The sequence below is a fragment of the Dermacentor variabilis genome, chromosome 10 (genome assembly GCF_050947875.1).
Source record: "Dermacentor variabilis isolate Ectoservices chromosome 10, ASM5094787v1, whole genome shotgun sequence".
Lineage (NCBI taxonomy): Eukaryota > Metazoa > Arthropoda > Arachnida > Ixodida > Ixodidae > Dermacentor > Dermacentor variabilis.
Window position 1 is genome coordinate 65,539,068 of NC_134577.1, and position 24,200 is coordinate 65,563,267.

At 49.3% G+C, this 24,200-nt stretch overlaps 2 protein-coding genes across 5 annotated transcripts in view; one reads left to right on the forward strand and one right to left on the reverse strand.

Moving 5' to 3' along the window:
* Positions 1–23,829, reverse strand: part of LOC142560663 (E3 ubiquitin-protein ligase Rnf220-like) — a 74,673-nt gene extending 50,844 nt beyond the window's left edge. For 2 of the 4 annotated variants that reach the window (XM_075672906.1, XM_075672905.1), the window contains exons 1-2: positions 23,535–23,829; positions 2,989–3,058 (exon numbers count right to left, since the gene is read on the reverse strand). In XM_075672906.1, coding sequence (XP_075529021.1) covers positions 2,989–3,058; positions 23,535–23,639 — 175 coding nt within the window. In that variant the 5' untranslated portion in view covers positions 23,640–23,829. The remainder of the gene's footprint in view (positions 1–2,988; positions 3,059–23,534) is intronic. The other 2 variants (XM_075672908.1, XM_075672907.1) reach the window with 1 other exon arrangement.
* Positions 8,511–10,701, forward strand: LOC142559591 (uncharacterized). Its single transcript, XM_075671174.1, has 3 exons — positions 8,511–8,528; positions 9,108–9,963; positions 10,633–10,701. Coding segments are annotated over exons 1-3 (861 nt in total). The 5' UTR covers positions 8,511–8,525; the 3' UTR covers positions 10,635–10,701.
* Positions 23,830–24,200: the final 371 nt, after the last annotated feature.

Sequence of the window (24,200 nt, forward strand, 5' to 3'; positions counted from 1 at the left end):
ACCTATTAAATTTTTGTTCTTACTTTCTTGCGTAGTTTTTGCCTTTTGGCAATGGTGTCGCTTTAAGCGCAAGCCGCCAAACCGCGAAGGAAAACAAGAAGAGCGAAAAAAAAAAAGCTTTCTGCACTTGCCCCAAATGCGAGGAACGCGAATCTCACTGCAGCTCCTATTTCGAAAACTCCCTCATAAATATCATAACTACGCGATTATGTATGCCATCGCAGCCTATTAAAACGCTGTTTTCTGCGAAAATTAGAAGTTGACAGAAACAAACCAGCGAAATTCCCATTGGCAAATAATGCCGCGATAGCGTCATCGCGGATGAATCCTTCGGCAGAACGCGAGGTGAGGTGCGCGATACATGGACGAAGAGGGAAAAAAAAAGAACATGACGTCAAGCAGCTAGCTTCAGCAAGCTAGCTTCCTCTGACGACGCCCCTCCCTCTCTTCGGCTTCTAGTACGCTTTCCAAGGTCGCCGCACCTATTAAGGCATTGTCCTATTCGCGATAGTTACCACGTGGCCAGGGCCTATTTCTGGTAAGCCTCTCCTTTGTATTTTTATGACTGCACTAAAAAAAAAAAAAAAGTCCGGTGACGCTCCCTCCTAGTGTTTTCCCTTCGTCTACGGCGCAATATTATGAAGTTCAAGTAAGTGCCCACGGGCGTAGTACAATACACAACGCATGGCGACACTCCGTTATAAGGCAGTTATCGACTTCAAATATATTTAGTTTAACATCGTGCTACAACATTGCTGCTAGAACAGCAGTGCAAAATGTATCCTGGCATTTAAAAATGCTGAAGAACTCTATAACCCCCCCCCACAAAGCTAGAGCCTTTAGGATTCGCGCACAACTAACACACACAGAGAAAATTACTGGCTCTCCCGTAATCGAGAATAGATGTAAGCACGAAATGGCAACCGGCAAATCAGATCGGTTGGAGATGTTACTAGCCACAATATTAAAATGGGTGTAGTGCATGTTCGCAATGGCACACTCCACCATGCCACACCTCGTCATACTGTGCACGGGTCCACATGGATGCTGCCCATCTAGAAGAAGAAAACTGGCTGAAGGAGGTACGACAGGCAGCAAAAGACGCCAGGGAGACAGAGCGCCCTACCCAGCTAGAAGAAGCGCCTGAAGGAGGCGTTACGCAGAGTGGCGCCATCTCTCGAGGCGACGCATAACCCGCGCCGCGGAACTCACGGACCGCTGGCATTCAAAATAGCACAGGCAACCTTGTCTCAGCGCCAAAAGATAAGAATGAAGTGTACGGTGTCCTGTATCTGCCTTTTGAACGTCGCTATTGGAAATGACAAAACTTCAGCGTAGTAGAAGTTAGAGCTCGAGTGAAATTGTGAACAAACATTCCGAAGAACTCGGGAGCAATATTTATTTTAACTTGTTTAACTAGCACATGTAATGCGGACCTGTACAAGGGGCTGTGGGCCAGAGATCGCATTTTCTTAAGTTTTGTCTAGTTGCCCGGATGATCTCGTTTTGTTGTCGCACTTTGCCCAGACGTTCTCGCTTGAGTGCCCAGATGACGGCGCTGGCTTTTGGCTCAAGGTCACCTGAGAGTCGCCGACAGCGGCAGCTAAATGCATTTCAAGCTCAAGGAAACAGAAAGAAGTGTGGCATATTCTTATGTAAGCACACCAATGTCCCGCAGTTAATGCTAATCTAAGGGTGACCGGTTAAAACAAACGAACCTTCCTCTATCAGTAACGTGCAAGTACTGTGCACCAAAGGTGACCGCACATTTCTAGATGTTACCGTTCTTATTGAACAAACTACTGTTACATTCGCACTTCGTTGCTAAAGAAAGATACAAAGAAAATCACAGGAGCAAGCTCCCGTTACAGCGAAATCGCTTCACACGAATCAGTGGACACACATGGGGAAGACTATGCGCGAGAATGTACGTCCTCTTTGTGTATAGCCATCTATATACCCAATGTGGTAATGTAGCTATCAATATACCCATGTTGCTAAACGCAAACAATTAGAGTAGGCAATTATCCTTCACTCATTCCTTCGCTGTTTGTTTACGTTCGGCAACATGTGGGCATCTCTCGTTTGCAATAAAGATTCCCTAGTTGAAAGTTAGCGCTTGTCCTCGTCTGTTCTTCGGCGTTGTCCTCGGTCAAGAAGGCACGCTGTTGTACTTTGAATAATGTAGAGTCAACTAGTCCAATCTTCGACATTAGTGTAGTCAGACCGGTTGGTCGCAGGCAACGTAGCCCGTATACTACTTTTGACCAATTTTGCACACGACTTATCGTGAAGCAACACACCAGTTAAGTGCGACTAGACATGAGATACAAAGGCCAGGGCTTTCCGTGGGTAGCAGTAAGTGGCAGTGATGACGAAGACAGTGACCAGCTATAGTGGAAAGGCCAGTCAACAAAAATACAGAAGTTGTGAGCTACATATTCCTACTCAAGGGCCCTAATTTGGCAAATACGCGATGGTATTCGTGAGGTGTGGTATCCCAGTTATGGAACAAGATTTGAGCATTAAAATGCCAACAGAGGGACTACAAGAATTCTGTTATAGTTTTTTTTTCAGCGAAATGCAACGTAGCCGGATCGTAAACACTCCAACAGTTGTACTGGACTGTCGCGACAGCACACGCAAGCTCACCACTCTTGTTTTGTCACCCGCGCATGACCTGCGTGCGTGATCTCTGAGGCCATGACGCGCGCAACGTAAAACACGGCGACAGCGCTAGATGTCACTCGCATCTTATGTTCAATTAATGTTCAACAAGGTGCCTGAACAGAGTGCCATCAGTGAGCCGCGGACGCCGCACTAAGGCCCCCTATACTGTTTCAAGGTACAAGCTCTCGCATTGCAGGTGACGTCATAGCTCAAAGCTCGCGGGCCTTCTGTCATCTCGGAGGCAATGGTGCGCGCAACTTGCGACCAACATAATCTCCACCGGAGGTTACAGTGCCCAGAATATGGGAGGCCACTCACTCAAATGCCGTGCATGGCTGTCGTCCACATCGATGTCCACGTCGGTACTCTCGTCAACAGTGGAGACGGTCTGTCAGGGATAAAAGAGAGAGAGAGAATAAAAAACAGGTTTCAATGTCGTAACCTGCTAGCACATACGAGGGGTGATCAAAAAGTTTTGCAACTCGCACATCAGGAAAACTGCTAGACCTTGGAAAAAAATATATTTTTCAACATAATCTCCCCTAACACTAACGCAATTCTCCCATTTTCCTGGAAGGCTTTTGATACCTTGCAAAAAAAAATATTTCTTCCTGGTTGTCAAGTCACTCCTCTGCGGCAGTTTGGAGCGAGTTCAAGTCGTCAAACCTCGTTCCCTTGAGGTGTTCCTTCAAATTCGGAAATAAATAAAGGTCACTCGGGGACAGGTCGCGTGTGCAGGGTGGGTGGTCCAACTGTTCTAAACAACCCTTTCAAATGGCAGCCTGGGCAACGCGAGACCTGTGAACCGGGGCGCTGTCGTGCAGGAGGAGGACACCTCAGGAAGAGGTCATCCTCGGCGTTTTTCCACGATGGCTTTACGCAGCTTTCGAAGAACCTTGGCGTAGTATTCGCCTCTAACTGGCGTACTGTTTTCAAGATGCTCAATGAGAAGGATCTCCTATGCGTCCCAAAAAAATGTGTCGCCATCACTTTCCTCCCTGAGCGTTGAGTGTTCATTTTTTTCGCGGGAGGGGTCGGCGAATGACTCCACTGCAAAGACTGCTGTTTTGTTTATGGGTCCCACTGATACAGCCACGTCCCACCCCCAGTGACAAAGCGGGAGAGAGAATCCTCTGGGGGGTCGCTTGAAGAGAGCTGCAAAAGTTCCCCTGATGAATGCACGCGGTGGTGTCGATCTTGCGCTGAGAGGTTCCGTGGCAGCCATCGTGCCGAGATCTTCGACATACCTGAAAGATCGTGGATCATAGTGAAAGCCCTGCCATAAGAAATGTTCAATTCTCCGTTAACTTCGGACACATTGATTCGGCGCGATTATTCACGATAAGGCTCTCTGCTGAAGCTGAATGGTACAAATCGGTTGGAGTGGTCGGCCGCCCTGACATCGGGTCGTCTTCCAAGCGCAAACGGCCACGTTTAAACTCATTGAACCACCGAGTCATTGTGGCGTATGAAGGACATTCACTGTCATACACATTCACCATCCTACTGTGGATTTCTTTGGCGGAACTTCCTTCTTTGCGCAAAAATTTGATAACGTTCCGGTACTCGAGCTTGAAATCGTGGGAGGACGCCGTGTTGGACTGACTGATGCAGAGCAAGCAACGAACTGGAAGGCTTGATATTCAGACCTTGCTAGGCTGCAGTGATGCCCTAAACAAAAGGTGGAGAGAGATCACTGTCACATATTTGGTCATAGCCAAGTTGCAAAACTTTTTGATCTCCCCCTCGTAAGTGGTTACGAAGCAATGGGGCTTGAGCGACGACACCCCATGGTTGAAATACAGGATCGTAACCTTTGAAGCGGCGAGAGTAAACCGAGACAAGTATCGAAGAGCGAATGTATGTTACCTTGCACTAGCAGATGCAATCAAGAAGCTGACCACTTCAGGAAGATGAACGAAATTATGAAAACAACACGTGCACGACATTCACGATACAACGGAACAAGGCCATGGTACTTGGGCGTGTTTCTAGAAGCCGTAACCGGGACGAAGGTGCTCTGGGAAAGAAAGATCTTTGAACGATGAAGTTCGTCGTGTCCAAGATTCGATGCCAAAGAAAGAAGGAAAAAAATTCAGTGCCGATTTAGCGGTAAATGCGAGAAATGCGTTAGCGTTACATCGCACCTGTTTGAGGTTTAGGACCGATGATTGAAACCACGTTCACCACACTGCAAGGTGTCGTTCAGGATCTCACTCGAAACGCGTCCTCCCTCTTCGAGGAACTGACGACGGTCCGGTGCAGACCACCTTCAGTAGCCCTAATAGCGAGAGGTCGTGGGTTCGACTGCCACGACCTCTGGTGGGAATCGAACCCACGACCTCTGGTGCTAATTAAGGCGAGGTTAATAAAGTTAGAGTTAATTAAGGCGCTAGAATCGACGACCTTCCGTTGTGCGCACATTGTGGCGAGCGCCGTTGGCCATGTCACGGCGTTCTCCTGGCGTGCCCGCAATGCTTTCGTATTCGTCCACGTAGGGTTAACTAAGTGTCCCTTGAATTATTATTGCTGTTAAAATTACTGTTATTATTATTATTATTATTATTATTATTATTATTATTATTATTATTATTATTATTATTATTATTATTATTATTATTATTATTATTATAGAGCATTTAATGATGACGCGGACGTATCAGCAATCAAATTCTAAACCTTTCAACTCTGCTCTCGTGTTGAGCAGTCCGGTTCCAACAATCACCTTTGTTTTGTCTACAGCGAAATTCCCGGTACCTCGTGCATCCTTTACATTTTTTTTCATGAGAGAGAGAGAGAGAGAGAGAGAGAGAGAGAGTGGGGGGGAGGGAGGGGGCGAAGATTGGTGGCGTCTCTTTCGAGCCAGATGGCCTCACAGTGGGACTACACAATGGTCAAAAATTGCTCGTCATTTTTGTCGACTCCACTTTAGGCAATCGAAATCAGATGGGCAAGTCCATGGTGTATGGGGTGGGGGGGAAGAGGGGAGGAGTGGGTTGCAATTCGACGGTATTACTTTACCTAGAATATACTGTCAATGATACCTCAAGGGTCGTCACAGGGAGAGAGAAAGAGAGAAATGAAAGACATATGTATCCCATGCACATGAGACACACATCAGCGCATTTCTTTCTTCACATACGCCTTCAACAAGTTTCATACTTCCATCTCCTGTGACTTCGTACTTCCGTCTTCCTGTGGGCTGCTGTATCCCTTGGATGCAACTCGACGAGTTACACGACAGATAGGGCTTCGGAGAGCGCTGTGAAGGAGCCCAACTTCCCGACTTCCTTGCCACTCGCACACAGCAGGTCACCCTCACGGAACGTCCAGCCAAAGACATTCAGGATTGCGTACGAAAATCTTGCTCAACTTACACCTCAGCGGCGGCTGCCGCGTCTCCTGCTGGCGAGCGCAAGGTCACGGTTTCGATTTCCATCTGCGGCGACGACACACACTCCGAAAGGGGGGTGGGGGGTGGGGGGGCTAACTGAAAAGCGAGAAAGAAATACGCTCCCTCGTGCTCGAGCGCTCGCCGAAGAACCCCAGGCGGCCGTAATGATTAATCTCTACCCTTCTACTGCTACGCACGACGCCGCCAACATAGCGTCAGCGTATGCCACCCAGACGCACAATCGCCCGTCGAAATTAAATTAATGAAAGTCGACCGTCTGTCCGTATGCTACGAGTGCCGTCGCAAGACGGGTACGTCCGGCTCGAAAATTTTCAGGAACCCTTCTTTTTTAGGCGCCAACCGCTTCATTAAACTCCGCGGATTTCTCGCCGAAGCAGGCATCGACGTCACGGATACTGTCCGCGTACCAATGAGCTTCGGACTGCGGCGGTGGCCGCGTTCTTTAGCGGTCGCATCTCCACGCGCAGTCCTTGTTATGGACTAAGCATACACGCCTTATCTCACGACACTGGTCCGAAACTTGTGCCACGGCCTTCTACGCGCGCAATTTACCGCAATTCGTCGACCATAAGCGTCGTTTCTTACTGTCGTACAAGCAACAAGTTTCGAAACTGCGTCTCCTGTGCCCACACATCCGCCGGTCTATCAACACGTCTGTCATGTTGCAATGCACTGTCGTCGCGATATCATCACTTAGTCGTCCCGGTCCTCCTGGGCTGCAATCATTCCGTCGAGGGAAAGACTTTGACCACCACCGCCACAACTTAGGGATTCGACGTAAAACTTTTAATAGGCCGCTAAATTCAAACAACAAGTTAATTTTGGGCTGGCAAGTTTTTTTAACTCTATACTTTCGTTAATTCAGTTGAAAAGGGTTAACACTAGCTCAGAAGACAAGATTATCTTTTTCCGGAAGCTGGCGCCCGAGCCGCAGCGACCACCACGATGGTGTGACGTCTTAAAACATCGCATTGTTCGCTCGCATTTTCTCGTCCTGGCAAGTTCTCACAACATTGCAAAATCTTTAATCCTTTTTTTTTTTAAGAATGCAATGGTACTCCTCTTATATCGACAAGTAATTAACTAGATCCGAAAGAACACTGTCATGATCCGTAACGCCACGCGACGCTACTGCAGGAACTCATTTCATTTCTTCGCTCTTTTCCGGCGACCTTTTTGTTATAGCGGAAACACCAATTGCTGAAATAAATGATTCACGTGACACGCACTTTCAGTGAACCACTTAAAACAGTTTAAGGACACGACAGCCATAAGAAAATGTAATCCGCTAGGCAAACTATCGCGCGACCCAACAACAGGTTCTCCCTTATGGTTAGTTACTCAGCGACTAGCTCAGGCTGTCGCTTGGAAGTGCCGAGTGTACTAGATTGCGGGTTCGATCCCTGCTGCCTTCTCATTCCGATGCGAAGCAGACGGAAAAACCTCTTTTTTTTCACGTACCGACTGACTTTTCGATGGGCATTAAACAGCCGCAGGTGGTCAAAATTTTATGACGAACGTAAAACTTTGAAGAACCTCGTTAAATGAGAAAAATTTGTTTGACTGCACTGGTATATTACTTTTCTGCAAGAAACAAAAAAGAAAAAAAGAAGAGTCATTCTTACCGTGACAGTGGGATTCATAAGCCAAAAAAGAAAGGACGGGAAGGGGGGGGGGGGGGGGGCGCAAGAGCGAGAGACTGGTAGCGGCACCAATTTGAAGTTCCAGCCCCGGGCTTCCCGTGAGGTCACGGACTTTGATGACGTCTGCTCGGGCGTAGTCAATTCCTTATCGGTGTTCTAAAACTCATCGTATTCTAAAAGAACGAAAGAGTGAACTTACCAGAAAGGCTTACTACACTAAAGAAAAAAAAATACCGGAAAAAGTTACTAAAGTTCCAAGTGGGTGAGGAATTCCACCCGAAGAAACGACGCTTACGTTCGAGAAAATACGGTACCTCACTCCGCGGCAGTGCATCTCAAGCATGTAATTTATCTCGTTGTTTTATCTTCCGCCGCACGACGCGGCGTTCACCCCCTCTGCGCTCATTATTCCCCTGGCACGACCTGACCACAGTTGCGCAATGCGCGGTATAGACTTCTCTCAAGGGTGGTTTTTTTTTTTCTCTCTCTTTCAATTGGTCTCGCTTCTTCGTTGGAATCTTTAACGGGCATCCTCGTCAAGGTTAGGGCGCGGTGCCTTCATCGCCGTTCGAAACGCGTACAGTATCTCACCGCGCTCCTGTTTCACCTTTTTTTTACGGAGACGCTCGGAATAACAAAATGATTGCAATTCTTGGGTGCTGTATTTTCCTGTTCAATTTTGCTGCTGACCTTCTGACGTGTCAGCGGCATGAAGGAAGATTTTTCGTATAAAAAGGGCCCACCGGACCGAGTTCGATCAGCAGTTGGCTCAACAGCAGCAGCTCTTGAAAGTCACCATGGTAAGCCACCCAGTCCTCTCGTTCTTACGAGTAGCGAAAACGCTTGGGATGGGCGACTCGGGGGAAAGCCTATCGTACAGCTTTTTCAGAAAATGCGCCATGTGTGAGGGGCGAGGGGGGGGGGGGTAATACGGCTATACATTCGTTTAACTCCCAATATGCGCATGGAGATTACTCTTGTCGTGTGTTATGCCCATTCGGATAAAGCGTGATTGAATAGGATGTGCAGTGGTGCTTGAGAACGCTTTGCTCCAGGCTTAGAAATTCGGTAGATAGGCAGTTGCCCGAAACTAACACCGCATGGTATAGTCACATTCCACGCGACGGTACATAGTTAATGAGAAATTAGTGAGTATGGGAGAAATTAGTGAGTATTTTAGCTACAGCATTTTCAGCCACTGAGTTAACGCCAAGTATAAAGACCACGTCCAGGCGATGAATATAGTTTAATGTACTGAGTGTTGTTATGCCTACGGGTACCGCCTTCAAATTGCACGCAACAATAAAGGTGCGGTTCGTCCTGAGCTTGCTGAGTATGAGTAAAAGGCGGAGTGAGATCGAACCCGCGTAACTCCGCAGATCCGTGCCTGCGTCCTCCTGGCTCTCGCCACCAGCGCCTTTGCTGGCTACACCGGCTACGGCCTCGGCGGTCTGGGCTACGGCTACGGCCTTGGCTACGGCTACGGTCATGGCCTCGGCTACGGCTACGGTCATGGCCTCGGCTACGGCTACGGTCATGGCCTCGGCTACGGCCTCGGCTACTCCGGGGTGGCTGCCGTCCACCACGCCCCAGCTGTCGCTACCGTCGCCCACGCTCCAGCTGTCGCCACCTACGCCGCTGCCCCAGCTGTGACCAAGGTTGCCACCACCTACCATGCCCCAGCCGTCGCCACCGTTGCCCACGCCCCAGTGGCCACCTACGCTGCTGCTCCAGTTGCCACCTACGCCGCTGCTCCAGTTGCCACCTACGCCGCTGCCCCAGCTGTGACCAAGGTTGCCACCACCTACCACGCCCCAGCCGTCGCCACCTACGCTGCTGCTCCAGTTGCCACCTACGCCGCTGCTCCAGTTGCCACCTACGCCGCTGCCCCAGCTGTGACCAAGGTTGCCACCACCTACCACGCCCCAGCCGTTGCCACCGTCGCCCACGCCCCAGTGGCCACCTACGCTGCTGCTCCAGTTGCCACCTACGCCGCTGCCCCAGCTGTGGCCACCACCACCGTCCACCACGCCCCAGCTGTCGCCACCGTTGCCCACGCTGCCCCAGCTGTCGCCGCCTACCACGCCGCCCCAGTCTATGGCTACGGTGTCGGCACCCTCGGCTACGGGGTTGGCCACTACGGTTACGGCCACGGTCTCCTCGGCTATGGCCTGAACTACGGATACGGTCTTGGCTCTCCCTACCACTACGGTGCTCTTCTCCGCAAGAGGAAGTGTGAGTATACATTTCGGTCTCCTTCGGCAAGATGACTAGATTGATGTAGGTACAATATTTAGTTCAGCTACTGCGAAAAAGTAAGCGTGACAGAAGATGCCAAACTCGCCTAAAGGCAATACACAAATCATCTGCCTAGCGGCTTAGTTCTTGTAGCCGGCATAAGAAAACAGTCAGTAGCAAGAATTTGTCAGCTGGTGGAAAAAAAAAAAAAACATCGCGCTCAGCTGAGGGGGAAAGAAAACTCAGAAACCAACGGTACCTACCTTAGTACTATGTTCGTAAGAATAGTTAAACACGTACACAAACACACACACACACACACACACACACACACACACACACACACACACACACACACACACACACACACACACACACACACACACACACACACAAGAAAGAGGGAGAGGAACGACCATCTCCGTAAGCATGTGCAGGCAGTATAGGCTCGACGGCACCGGTTATCATTTCTCGTTTCCTGTGCCTTCGTCAAGCGTAAGAACAGATGCGCAAGCCTCGTCGTCGTCCTCTCGATTCAAAGGACTAATCCACACACGCACTGCTTAGATTTACCGATTGTTGGCGTCCCACACATTGGCGTCGTTTGTGCAGTGTCTCGTGCCTAATATAACATACCTCTCTTTCTCTTTCTTTTTATCTTTGCAGAAACCATCCAAGTGTAACCTATTTCCAGCACAATAAGAAGACAAGTAATCGGCATCCGCCTCTGTATTGCGCCAGCATTAAGCATGGACAATTAAAGGGGACGAATAAAATTGGTCTGCACAACACTACGTCACTGGCTCCTATATGTTTGTTCCGTGTTTGGCTGTATGCTATAATGTAGTGTAAGTGGCAGACATATTTCTTGGCATGGGGTGGGGGGGGAGGTGTTGAAGGAAAACCGGCAGCGACAAGGCTTAGCCTGTGTAACGCATGCTAGCCATTGGCGTTCGCTTATAACGGCACTGTCTTGCACAGCTGCGTCACCAACCCGCGGTCCCTGCGTGGGCTGCGTCGACATATGGAGACTGTGTCAACACTAGGCGCGCTTGCTTTAAACGGGCGAACACGAGTTTACAAAAAACAAACAAAAAAAAACGTTGGGGCTTAATTCGCAATGCTTCCCGTTCGCAGCTGCTGTTTGCCATTGACTAGTTGATTTCGCTAATAATAATATGTCCAACCCCACGATTGGTTCGCATCTACTCTTAGGAACAGTTTTAGCGTAAGATCAAAAATTTCTTTTTTTCGGGGAGGGAGGGGGGGGGGATACGGGCCATGGTTTACAACATGCAGAGGGCTGATGCTTCAGCGCAGCCAGATAAGCAATGCTATCGCGGTGCTCACCATTCCTCCTAGCGTTCTTGGGAGTTGGAAAGAAAAGAAAAAAAGAAGCTTTGACTATGTTGCTCCTGAAGCATGAAGTCTCAAACACTTTCAACTGTTCAAAGCCGTATCACGTGCAAGGAAGAAAGAAAAACTCTAGAGCAACCTGAGAGAAAAGGTACTGCAAGGGGGGAGGATTGTTCCAGAAGGAAGGCAGCAGAAATCTAAAAAAAAGCAATTTAACAAACATAGCAATCGTAACAGTCATTGCCTCGTAGACTTCTATAGCTAATCGGGAGTCTTAAAAATGAGAACCAAAAGTTAGGGGACGCTATCGGCCTGGCGCAGAAAAGAACGTGAGGCTTACAAAGACTTCTTTATTATATATGGGGGGAGAGGGGGGAAAGGGCACGCAAGGCAGCTTTGACACATTGTGTGCGGAGCAGGAAGTGGGACTTTTCTAACAAAATCGCTTGAGAAAAGCTGGCCTCTAGCTTAGCGCCGCACTGACCGACAATGCTGGCAACCCGACATGTTTCTCAGCCCAAAAAGCTACCTCACATCGTTTCCGCTTCTGCGATGGTCAGGCATCCGGTCCTACTGACCATAGTGCCCTGCATTCGACAATCTCCACCGATACTACACAGCGCCGAATTTCTCACAACCAGCACACGCAGCTGAGCCGAAGCTGCAGATGCGACAGCTTGCGCATATACTACGTTAGTCCCAACAGTGAATGCCATAGTCAGAGCTTTTTTTTTTTTTATTCATTCATTCGTGGTTACAAGAAATAATTCTGGTGGCTACACCATAACCGTCTAGCTGACGGTTGACACTGCAGCGTCACAAAGAAGGGGATACAACACGCAAATTACAGAAATGTGGGGTTAGGCGTCTTAGATATAAACACCGACATTCGAGGTCGAAGGAGTAAATAAAACTGGAGACTCAGCGCTGAGGAATATAGTGTATTCCGCTCCGAAAAAAAAAAGAAGAACAAGGTGGAATAAGAATGCTGCATACGGAGAGCACGCGAGCACAGCACTGACTCTCAGTAGGGAATGAGGTGAACTGACCCCTGCACCTTGGAGGCGTGGCTATGGCAGCCGGAGTCTGTGGGCATGGCCTCCGATGCCATGCAGCGCGAGCACGCGCCGCCAGATCTCTGAGGCAATGCAGTGAGTCACACTGGGCTTCTTCGATTTTCCACTTCTGGCTACCCGCGGGCTGCCAGAGCCAGCCAGAGCGTCTTCGTTTTTCTCGGGTTGCTCCGCCCACCGCGCTACGCACTTCCGCCGGGCGTTCGTTTTGCTCGCGCTGGACGGTTCTGGCTACCCGCGGGCTGCCAGAACCTGCCAGGACGATTTTGGTCTGGCTGCTCTCTGGAAGTTCTCTGGCTAGCAGACGACTAAAAGAGGCGATGGGCGCTCGCCGCCATCTTTACGGGGACTTCACGGATTGCAACGCGGGTGCTTGAGGACTTAAATTTACCTCGCTCAGCCAACCGTCTACGGTCATCTTCGGATTTCCTTACTTCTAGCGTTTTTTAGGTACTAACGCACCGTTCCGCATCGCGAAGCGGTGTGATACGAGCCGTGGTGAACCGTTTGAAGCTTTTGTGTGCGTGTCCCCAGCTGATTGCTTCTTCGCGGCGGTGAACAGCGCGCCGCGCTCTCATGCGTGCATGTTATCTGCATCGTGTTCCAGGCAAGTTGTATACGCTCACTCACACATTGCGGTACATTTTGGGTTCGTGTTTCTCTGGTGGCGTTCCTTTTCACATATCTCGCGTATGTATATCTCCTTTCTCTGCAGTTAGCGAAGGCCTTGCAGCTAGCCCGTGTTTGCTCCGTCTCTCCGTCGTATGCTGTGGCAGCTCGAAACCGATATGTGTTCGAACTGCAGGCCGTTGATCTAAGAATACACTGATTGCACTCGGTACATTTAGACACACGTACATTGGCTTATTGCTCTCATGACTGCGACCAATGTTGTTTTTCGTGTGAAACGTTTCGCTCGTCACAGGCGACGTGCATTTTCATGCGCCAGCCGCGTCCCCAGCTCCTTAAATGAGAAGTACCATCAGCCACAACAAACTTTACGAAATCGAAGCCCAAGCAGGTCGACGCGAAATTTTATGCGTATGAGCTAGACGTACCCGATAACCTGCTTTTTCATGTCTTGTTATGACACAACGCCAACTCATCAAATGTCACCGGTGGTCGACGTGATCGCTGCGAGCAGGGATCCTCCAGCTATCGCTTTCGAGTATACAATCACGATTTCGCGTCTTCTCATCCGCCGCGTCGGAGGCCATCTGTTACGCTGCGCAAGCGAGATTGGCCGAGTACGCGTCCTGCGCCGAGTCGCGTGAAATCGCGCGAAAGTGATCGTATCCCTGAATGCAACAATATATTTTCAAGCTGGCAACGCATAAATGGGCCGACTACGCCGAGCGCGCGCCGGCCTCGACGGGCGCTGCCATGCTGGTAGCATGTTTACATTTGGCCAGCTGTACCGGCGTTCGATTTTGCAAACTTCGGGCAGGTTCGGGTTGTCTTGGGGTCCCAGCCCATGTGACTTCCTGTCAGAACCGGAACTAACTGGCTGCCATCTAGCTGCCAGCGGGCTGCCAGAACTCCGAAAATCGAAGAGGCCCACTTTCGCGCACTGTGTGTCTTTCGGGGGGTTGTCCGCGCCGAGCTCTGCTCTCGCGCGGGTAAGAGGGCGCGTGAGAGGCAGAGGGCGCTTGCTTCCCCGCTTAGATGAATGAATGAAGAACTTTTTATTTCCACCGAAAAGGGGATGCGTGGGCCCGGCTCCGGCATGCAGGCCGAGGGGGAATCAGGGATCTCCCCGCTGACTAAGGACTAGTGAAGTTGCTTCTTCACGGCCTCAGCCGCCAGGCGGATGGCTTGCTGCTGGACGCTGGGGTCTTCGCTCCACAGCCAGACCTCGCAGGCTTCTCTACTATCTATGTCATGGCTGATCCCTGGGGAACCGGCACATTCCCAGAATATGTGGTCTAGCGTACCCCTCTCTCGCCACAATCTTTGCATTTGGCATCACTTTCGTCCCCTGTCTGCCTGGGCAGATGTGGTTACCGGCTTGCAATCGTCTCCGTATACGCACCTCATTGTAGGAGAGAGACCGATCAGGAGATGGGAGGTTCCTCCTTTCAAGTTTGTTATGTTCAGTTATTTCATGATATGTGATTACACTAACTTTCAGCTCCCCGCCTTCGGGCTGCTCCGTAGCTGCCCGATAGAGAGCTCGGGCCAGTTCGTGTGCAGCAGCATTGCCTGGGACAGATTCGTGCGCGATTATCCATATACTGGATATTTTTCTATTAATTGGTCTACCGAGGAGTATGCATCTAGCTTCCCCCGATATTCTTCCTTTACAAAAATTTCATATAGCTGTTCTGCTACCGCTAATGGTTATGTTCGCCTGTGTACCAGTGCAAGTGAGCGCTATTGCGACTCCTTCAGCCCTACTTGCATCTCTAGTGCGTGACGAGGCCGTGATTTTGGGTATTCCGTCACCGTCTAGGACATCCGAGACTGCAGCCCCGTGTCTACCGCATGTTGCGTCGACGTAGGCTACCTGGTCAGCTCTTTTACCTTTCATTCTTCTTATGATTTTAACTCTGTGCTCCCTGCGTTCTTTGTTGTGTGCGATGTGCATATTTCTCGGTAATGGCGCAATCAATAAATGTTTCCTCGTGTCGGAAGGAATGTCCGTTTTTTCATGCTGGCCTCTGTCAGTCTGGAGGGCAATCCATCCAAGGATGGTCCTCCCGGACTCTGACTGGCTGAGTCGTTGTAGCTACGCTATTCAGACTCCCTCTGTTAATTCTTGCCATGTGTTGTGCATACCCATCCTGTGTAGCACCTCCGTTGAGGTGGTTATGGGAAGCCCTAGTGTCCGTTTAGTACGTTTTCTAAGCATGTTGTCGAGTTTCTCATGCTCCGCTTTCTTGATGTTGAGAAAGGGTATTGAGAAAGGGAAAAGGGACGCCGCGCCAAGCCATATTGTGCACTGGTCCTATATGGACGCTGCCCAGCTAGAAGAAAACCGGCTGAAGGATGCGCGACCAAACGTCTCGAGCAATTGAGACGTTTGGTCGCGAGCATGAATCGAGCAAATCTCGATTCATGCTCCGTGATCTCGACGCAAGAGGTCACGTGTTGGGCCGCTACTGAGCAAAGGGCTGGCTTCACGGAGCGTCGTCCGCTTGCCAAGGCTGGCTGCGTGACGTAATGCTCTTCCCTAAATTTTTCCTTCCTCCATGAAGTCAAAGCCAAGGAGGTTTTTAAACCTCCTTGGGCAAAGCAGCGCATCAGACGCTTCCGCGGTCACGCCACGCCAGCTCGGCGAGCGCAGTAGATTCGCAGCAAATTTAATTTCCCAGAATTGAAGAGTACGTTGCCCTGTATCTGCCTTTCGAACGTCGGCCTATTGGGAATGACAAATAAAACTTCATCGTACTAGAAGTTTACACACAGACTAACACCACGACTCCCTCGTCGAGGTTGCATGAGGCTCTGCGGAGCTCCGCCCTCGACGACCAAACCTGGGTGGGAGGCTTAGGCCCGGCCATCATAAAGTGCTAGTTGTACAATAAAAGTTTATTCCTCCTCCTACTAGAAGTTACAGCTTGAGTGATATTGTGAACAAACATTAAGAACTCGGAAGCAATATTTTTTGTAATTTGTTCAAGAGGAACTGGCGTATGTATTGTGGTCCTGCACAAAGGGAGGGGGGGGGGGCTTTGTTTGGAGGGGGGGTATATCGTTTAAATCTCGTAACTTGCCCGTATGACATATCTGGCTTCTGGCTCAAGGTCACTTGAAGGTCGCCAACAATGGGAGCTAAAAGCATTTCATGCTTAAAAAGGGACAAAGAGAGAGAAACAACACTGCTTCGGTACGAGGTAAAGCCCCTCCACACTAGTGCTACCATCGCAACCTGATGAGGGGGCTTTTAGTTCGAGTAACGACGGCAGTCACAAACATGAAGGCGACAGACCCCTCGCATACTTTTTCCGCAATTATCAAGAAAGGATGACCAACTTATTTAAGGCTAAAAACGTCTAAGTAACTCGAAAAGGATCACCCACCAGTCTGCTCGATACGACGACCACATGCGAGAAAAAGCGTCCGGACAATCACACTCTGCTTAGCCCAGTTGACACAAAAAAAAAAAAAAAAGAAGACCCGTCGCCCAGGCGCAGTGAGCCACCGCAAACTTCTCTCGCCACGCGAACCCCTGCTGCAGCGTGCACTTTCGCAACCGTGTTCCAGCGACAATAACGCGTCACAAGCGCAGCGAGATCATAAAAAAATGCGAGCCGCGGCTCAACTTGCCAAAGTGCCGTTTACAACCTCCGCTCCTTTCCCTCGCGGAATCGGGCTGTCGCACGCAGTTCGTGCATGAGGGGGAGCAATGCCCGCGTCACACGCACGAACATTAAACAAAAAGGCCCGGCGCGTCATCGGCTCTTCAACTCCCCCGACCGCAGTGCACGCAATTTGCGAGCCGCATACGTAGGCGCACGCGGTGGAGCGCGGCGCGTCGAGAGGACAAGAACGGGTAATACGCGGTATCCTCGCTCGTTTCGAGAGCCCCTTTTCCAGAGACAATAAACGCGCTTCGGCAACATACGCGATTTCTTTGACGTTCGGTCATTTCTGTGTCTTCTTTTCCCCCGTCGTCGCTTTACTGTCCTGCTCCCCCCCCCCCCCCCCCCCCCCGCGAAATGTTCTCGTGACACACGTGCGAAGATGGGTAGCGACAAGCGATGCAATATGCGAGCCGACGCGGGAGCCGTCGACTTGTCATGCAAATGCGTGCGGCACGAGAAACGCAGGCATTTTCGAAAGCGGGCGTGGAGGGAAGTGGGGGTGGGGGGACGTGCTATTCACGCAACGGCTCAGTTGACGCGCGCCCGCGTGCTATAAGGTAGCGACGTGAAGTGAACAACAAGCGCGACACGTGAAAGCGAGGGGGAGGGGGGGGCGCAAGCTTTGAACAAGGCCGTCATCCGCGGAAGCTGCAGCAAGGGAACGGAGCTGCCTCCGCAGCAAAGCTGCCTTTATGATACCCAGCCGGTAATCGCCACTTCAACACTGAGTCTTCTACGGTATTTTTATTTCTCGTTTCCTTCGGAAGCGAGATGCTCTCACCCTCTGGCTTGGTGGTAGTGACGCGACAAGCGTAAGAATGTACAGGGTAGACGGCTTCGCACGCGGTTGGGCCTGCGGCCCATAGAAGCTTCCGGTTGCTTGTCGTTGTAGGACGTAGTTCACATGGCCGACTAAGAAGTGTTTGTGTGCGCCCGTGTTCCCAATGTGTTGGATGCGCGGTTCATCTTTTCCTATGTTCTCAAAAAAAAAAAAATGTTCACCGACGATTACGATACTTTAATGCAAGATTTGAGCGCAGCTCTATACCTGTTTTCACATCGCGATATATTGGCTGGCGCGGACAACCTGTCTCGTGAGACACGGTGCAAACGCAGCGAAGTGTGGCGCGACCAGCGAGTCGGAAAGGAACGAAACGAAAAACGAAACAATACGATATCATCGTTTAAGGCTAGTAGCGCCGCTCAGGACGAGCAAAAAAGGAAAGAAGTAGGGGTAATCAAAGGGAGCGGAAAACAGGGTGAGCGCTTTTTTGCTCGTCCTGAGCGGCGCTACTAGCCTTAAACAGTTATGACATACCAACTCGCCCAAACTGCCACGCTTTTGACGATATCATCGGCCGGAACAAAAACGTAACCGAAAGGTTATTCATTTTTTGTTTGTTTGTTTGTTTCGGAGTAAAACCAAAATATTTTTGATCGGTTTTCAGTTCAATGGGAAAGTCGGCAATCCGAAACAACCGACGTCAGGCAACGTCAGAATTAGCGCGTATGTCAGGCAGGGATAGCGCGTGCGATACCCGGTCGGGCGCTCCGCTAATGCAACCAAGCCAGCCGCTCAGTGCACCAGCAGATCGGCATAGTAGCAAAACCCAAGGCTTGCACGCTGAGGAGCTTATCGGTTCGTTTCCTATGGCTACAACGATTTGTTACCGAAGTTCTACCGTTCGTTCAAGTTCGTTTTATCGGAACAGCGGTCTCGCATTCCGGAGCAGGAGCGGAACGAAAGCTTTCTCGGTGGAATGAAAGTAAAGCCAGAACAAAAAAAGCACTTCGTTCCGACACCCTGGATGCGACTGCTTCGATAATCTGGAGATTGCGAGAGGCAGCGCGAGGGTGACGCATAGGCGCGATTCACAGCAGCCGCCGCCGCCGACAGACGTTCCAGACGACGCGCGCTAATCTGGCGCCATCTCGTAGTCATCGTCGCCGCACTACGCTTTTCCTCACACCCTTTTTGCCGTACCCTCCTCTTCGCGTCTTTCATCTTCCGCTACGCTCCGCGTTCGCTTTCGTCTTTCGCCGTGCTCGTTCGCTCGGGTGCTAGGGGCAACGCCAACGCTCGCCGCAGGAACGGGAGCCTAGCTGCGCTCTGAAAGAATCCCGCGCACTGTGGGAATCGATGTAAGCGAAGCTTTCTAAGCAGATTGCTTCGATTGACGATAATTAGCGGTGACGCTGACGACGAATGTGCAATTTCTTTAGCGTTTAGTCCAATACGAGAGCCTAGATCCTGAGGTGGTTTAATGCAGCGAAATAGCAAAAAAAAAGGTACACAGGCTCCTTATGGCTGTCATTTATGGATATCAAGGGAGCCTATGACAGTGTAATTCAAGAGGATTTGTGGAACCTACTGAGCACACTAGATGTGGAGGATGCAGTAAGTAATCGTTTAAAAGATATCTATAAAGGTAACAAGGCGCTTATAAAATAGGGGGGAAATATCTGAGCCTATAGAGATACAGCTGGGGCTTAGGCAAGAGTGCCCTCAGTCACCTTTATAAAGCCAACAGACAATGAAGCCACGGAAAGCATCGGGGAAATTAGCTGTGTTTGAAATTGAAATGTAGAAATTAAAGAAAGAAAAAGGATAGTGGACGAAAAGATAACGTGTCGCCGGTGGAAGCCGAACCCACAGCCACCGCATTTCGTGTGCGTTGCACTACCAATTGTGCTACCGCGACGGCTACCAAACCAAGAAACATAGGTTAAGAAAAAATTGTTAAAGAAACGGAGACTCTGGAAGACAGGGACGCAGACGAAATCGGCACTGGGAACACACAGAACTTCCATGCAGGAAATTGCTAAAGAAAATATCTACGATAATTCTAGGGCAAGCTCTAGGTTGTTTGAAGCCAGGACGGGTGCATTGCGAACTAAGACGCGCCAAGTCAAGTACCAAGGGATATACACGATATGCGGTGCGTGTGGAGAGGAGGACGAAACGGCTCAACGCCTGATATTTTTCTGTCAAAGGGCTTCGCCCTACAGCTCAAAGCAACGGGGCTGATTTTTTCAGGGCATTGGGGTAAAGGGACAGCGGAGGCAAAATAGACTAATCGCGTAGAAATAAGCGAACGGAGTTTATCCGATTCGTGGCTATAATCAACGCAACAGTGACATTTCACGCTCCACTGAGTACAGACTGTATTACTAGTCACGGCTAGGTGTCGTGTGCCGCCGCGCGATTTAAAGGGTTCAGCCTTATCCATCCAGGTGAGAGTGTGACGGAGGACTACCTCGAATAGACCCCTCGCCCTCCTCTGCCGTCCTGCCCCTTTCCTTGAAGGATAAAGTTGTTACTACTACTACTACTACTACTACTACTACTACTACTACTACTACTACTACTAGCTCATCCGATTTCTCTTTTCCTCACCCAGCATCTCTGCCAATTTTCCGTTCACTTGACGCGGGTTATGTTACATTATTAGGTCGTCGGTTGCCTCGTCGACCAACTAAATAAGGTACAGTCTCCAGGGAAAGACGTCAATTAAAAAAAATGAAAACGTGTTGCTTTGTCCGCGTTTCTAGTTGGTATTTCTGGCTGTTCTACAAGTTAGGTGGGGGAAAAGCGCAGGAAAACGACGAAGACAAAGTTTAGTTTCTTCTTTTAATGTGTTAGCCTTAGGAGTGTCAAAGTGGAAAAAGTGTTTATCTGCGGAGTGTGGGAGGCCGGTCACGTGGTCGGTAGCGGTAGAAAGGGGATGGAAGAGCTTAGAGAATATATATATATATATATATATATATATATATATATATATATATATATATATATATATATATATATATATATATATATATATAGACAGAGAGAGAGAGAAAGGAGAAAGAGGGGGATGCGATGCGTGTCGAGTGAGCTCCTGAAGAACAGCTGCGGTGAACGCGGTTTAAATCACGGATCCTGGACCTTTAAGAAGCTCACCGTAATGCTAACGCATTTCTCTCACATTTACCACTAAATTGCCACTGAAGTAATTTTTTTTCTGCACCCAGAAATCTTTCCATCGCTGTGCATAGAATAAACGTGTGTATACCCTTCCATACAAACGTGGGAATGCAAAACAAAGCGCGGACAGCGCTTGACGCAGTGTGCACAGCGCGCTGTCAATGAGAACCCTATCTCTTGTGGCATAGTTTACATAACAGAAAGTGACGGGCTATTTGGTGAACCATGATATCGAAGCAGCGCACTTACCCCTGACACATACACGCACACATGGAAAAGACATACACAGGCGCTGAACTGCAACCGCTGTTTTATCGAAAAAGAAAAAAAAATTGAAAAGGGAAATTCGTGAAGCAATAGAAATTGACAAATGGAAAGAAAGCTGTATCAGTTGCCCCTCGGTATTATTATCCGACAAAGCGCGCCGCTATCTTGGACTTTCATTATACCTAGACCGGGAATACAAAAAGATGTCTTCTTTCTCTCTCTCTCTCTTTCGTTACTTTGGTTCTTTTACACGCCCCACTGCCGTCAGATCATGGCGCGTCTCAAGGGGCACTACAAAGGGCGGCGCTCTGAGCAATAAAGCGGTAGCTGCAGCCCATGCCTGTCGAGTGCGTTGCTTCAATATCATAGTTTGCAAACCGGGTGTTTCAGCGAACGCTTCCGATATTTTTTCTTTTTTTTAGTTTCCGGGGGAAGATAGCACAATTCTAGTCCATGAGCTGATCTACTCGAAGAGGCGGACATGCACAAAAAAATTGAAATGCAGAATCGACTAACTAAGAACAAATCACTCATTATGTGTTTAATTAATCACCTCATGGCACGTAGCTAAATTTGCTAATTCCAGCCGGGGAGTTCGCAAGGCGCTTGCAATGAATTCTTAGGATGACACCAGTTTCCAGATACTGATTCCCGAACTTCGCGGAGAAATGCATTGGCGTTCCAGTTACTGTTGTGACGTCTTGTTCAGAATGTAAGTGGAACGAATGTGCATTTTCACCACAAGTTTGACGGTGCATATCTCGTAAGTGATGTCAGAGGCACAATTCTTTTCAAGTGGATGTGCCTTGCAGTCCCACCCGCTAGAATTTACAGATTGCAATACGGGCGGTAAGTTAATTAGCTAAAACATTAATTAGTATTTTTTGTTAATTAGTCGATTATGCATATCAATTTCTTTTGCAGGTAATGTCCGCCTCTCCTAGTAGGCCAGCTCGTGGACTAGAATTGTGCTACCCGCAACAGGCAATTAAAAAAGAAAAAGAAATTTGAAATGTTCGCTGAAACGCCCTGTATATACGTCAAACGGGTTGATGAAGTAAACGACTGGCTTACAGAACAGATTTATAAAATGAGCAGTGCAATTCAAGGCATTGTGGTGCGCACAGCCGCGAATTTGTTTTGGTGGCAAACTTGTCTTAGACAAATGCAAAATTCTTTCTACAAGACATCAGCTCTCAGCGGAGAGGTTACCGAGGCTGCCGAAATAGCACGTGCAGAAAAAAAACCAAAAATAATAAAGTGGAAGCTACCCTTTTCCAGCTTTGTAGAAAAAAAAAAGCTTAATTCTTTTTTTTTCTTTTTTAATGCCACTGCCAACGTGCGATGACATACATGGTAATGAGATAGAGAGAGGGGGTCAATAAACTGCGTAACTAGGGCGCCTGACTCACACTGTGGGTAGTCGTCGAATTCTCTCAGCTGTTTTTCTCCGTGCACTGTTCTTAGCGTTTGCAAGCAGTGAATGAAGCTAATAATGTACTTGTGAACCAGCAGAACAATCATCAGTTTGATCTGAAACATGCCTCTTTCAAAGCGTGGCACTTTATTGCTGAAAGTGGTCGCTTTGATAGGGCAGGAAATGGAGACCGGACGATGTATTTGTTAAAATACTTTTCCGCTAAATTTCTTGGCCCCATGCGTACGATTTGAGCACCAACAACGACCGGTAAAAAAATAGAAATAAAAATAGAAAATGCGTGCTCCTACGAACGAGCAACCAGTCACAATAAACAATCATTGCTAATGCACTTTCATTCGCCAGTTTACTATCGATTAACAACGTGTAAATCCAAAATAAAAACACCTCCAACACCACCTTACGTTTTCTGCGAAGCACCACAATAGCCATAAACAAACAGTCACAATAAACAACCATTGCTAAAGCACTTTCATTCGCCAGTTTGCTATCGGTTAAAGACGTGTGGGGCCAAAATAAGAACGCCAACACATCTTACGTTTTCTGCGAAGCACCAGAATAGCTTGCAAAACCACGCCACGCACTACGTCAAAGCAACACGCCCCTTCCACGCATCCCCCCCCCCCCCATTTTTTTTTTCTCCCACATATACGCGTATGGTGGCTGCTTCAGGGCCTTCGTCATTTGCGGTTCCAAACTGAGGTGTAAATGTTTGTTTTCTAACAGAGCTGCTTCCCCGCAAGACGACTAAGGTGTAACGTGCTTGAAGGCAAGCCAAACCCCGCACGAAATTTTGAGCTACCGCGCGGAACACGTTTGTTTACATTCGTCATACGAGCCACCCAATACGATCGCCATGACGCACAGCGGCAGCGGCAGGCATACGCGGAAATGGGTCGCAGCTGATGTCAGCTTACCTAGTCGTAGGTTTGCACGGGCGACGTTTCAAGCGCGGCAAGACAGACGAAATTGAAAAAAAAAAGACGGCAACAACAATAAAGTACGCTTGACGTGTTTCTTTCTGCAGAAGCTTCTGCGGCAGTTCACATGATGCCACAAAAATTACGACCGCTAGCACAGCAGCTGACGCGCGACATTCGACTAAATATGCGAACGGCAACGCGAGATCTCGCGATTTCGAAACAAAAACGCGTGCTTACCGAGGAAGCGGCTCCCGGACTGCCATCGCTAGCCGAGCAATCCGCGGGTTTCGGCGACGGCGATGCGATGCCGTCGGCAGCCGTCGTCTCGCTGTCTTCGCTCATCGCGACCGCGCTGCTGTCACAGCGATCACGACACAATTACACGCCGGCTCGGATTCCCGCTACTGTCCGGCGTGACGTAGTGAGGCGGACGACAATGCTGACACAGTAATCCTCGCGATTAGAACTGATTTGCGTAAACAATCACCGCCGGAGTTCCCTATGGAGGCTGCCATTTGTAAACATGGCTGCTTGCTCGCAAGGCACGCTGGGTACGATGTCCGCTACGGCTTGTGCCGCCATCTATCGAGCCGTTCTAAAGGCTGTGTTTTGAGCGCGAAATTCGAAACATCTTGAGAGAACTTCCTGGAAGAATCCGCCCTTTTCATTACAAGCCTACGCAGTAATGAAAATTAAGTGTAGCATAGGGCCTTAAAGGGAGCCTTACAGTAACTATTTTTCGTGTTCCTGTGCTGCCCTTTGCCACACGCCGCTGGAAACGTTCTGGAAGTGTGCCGGAGCTTTCACCGGTTGATTTCCGTACTTGCGCCCACAATGATTGTGTGTCAATTGTGCGTTGCGTGGATCGCGATTACTTATTAACGCCTTTCCGGGGCAGCATGT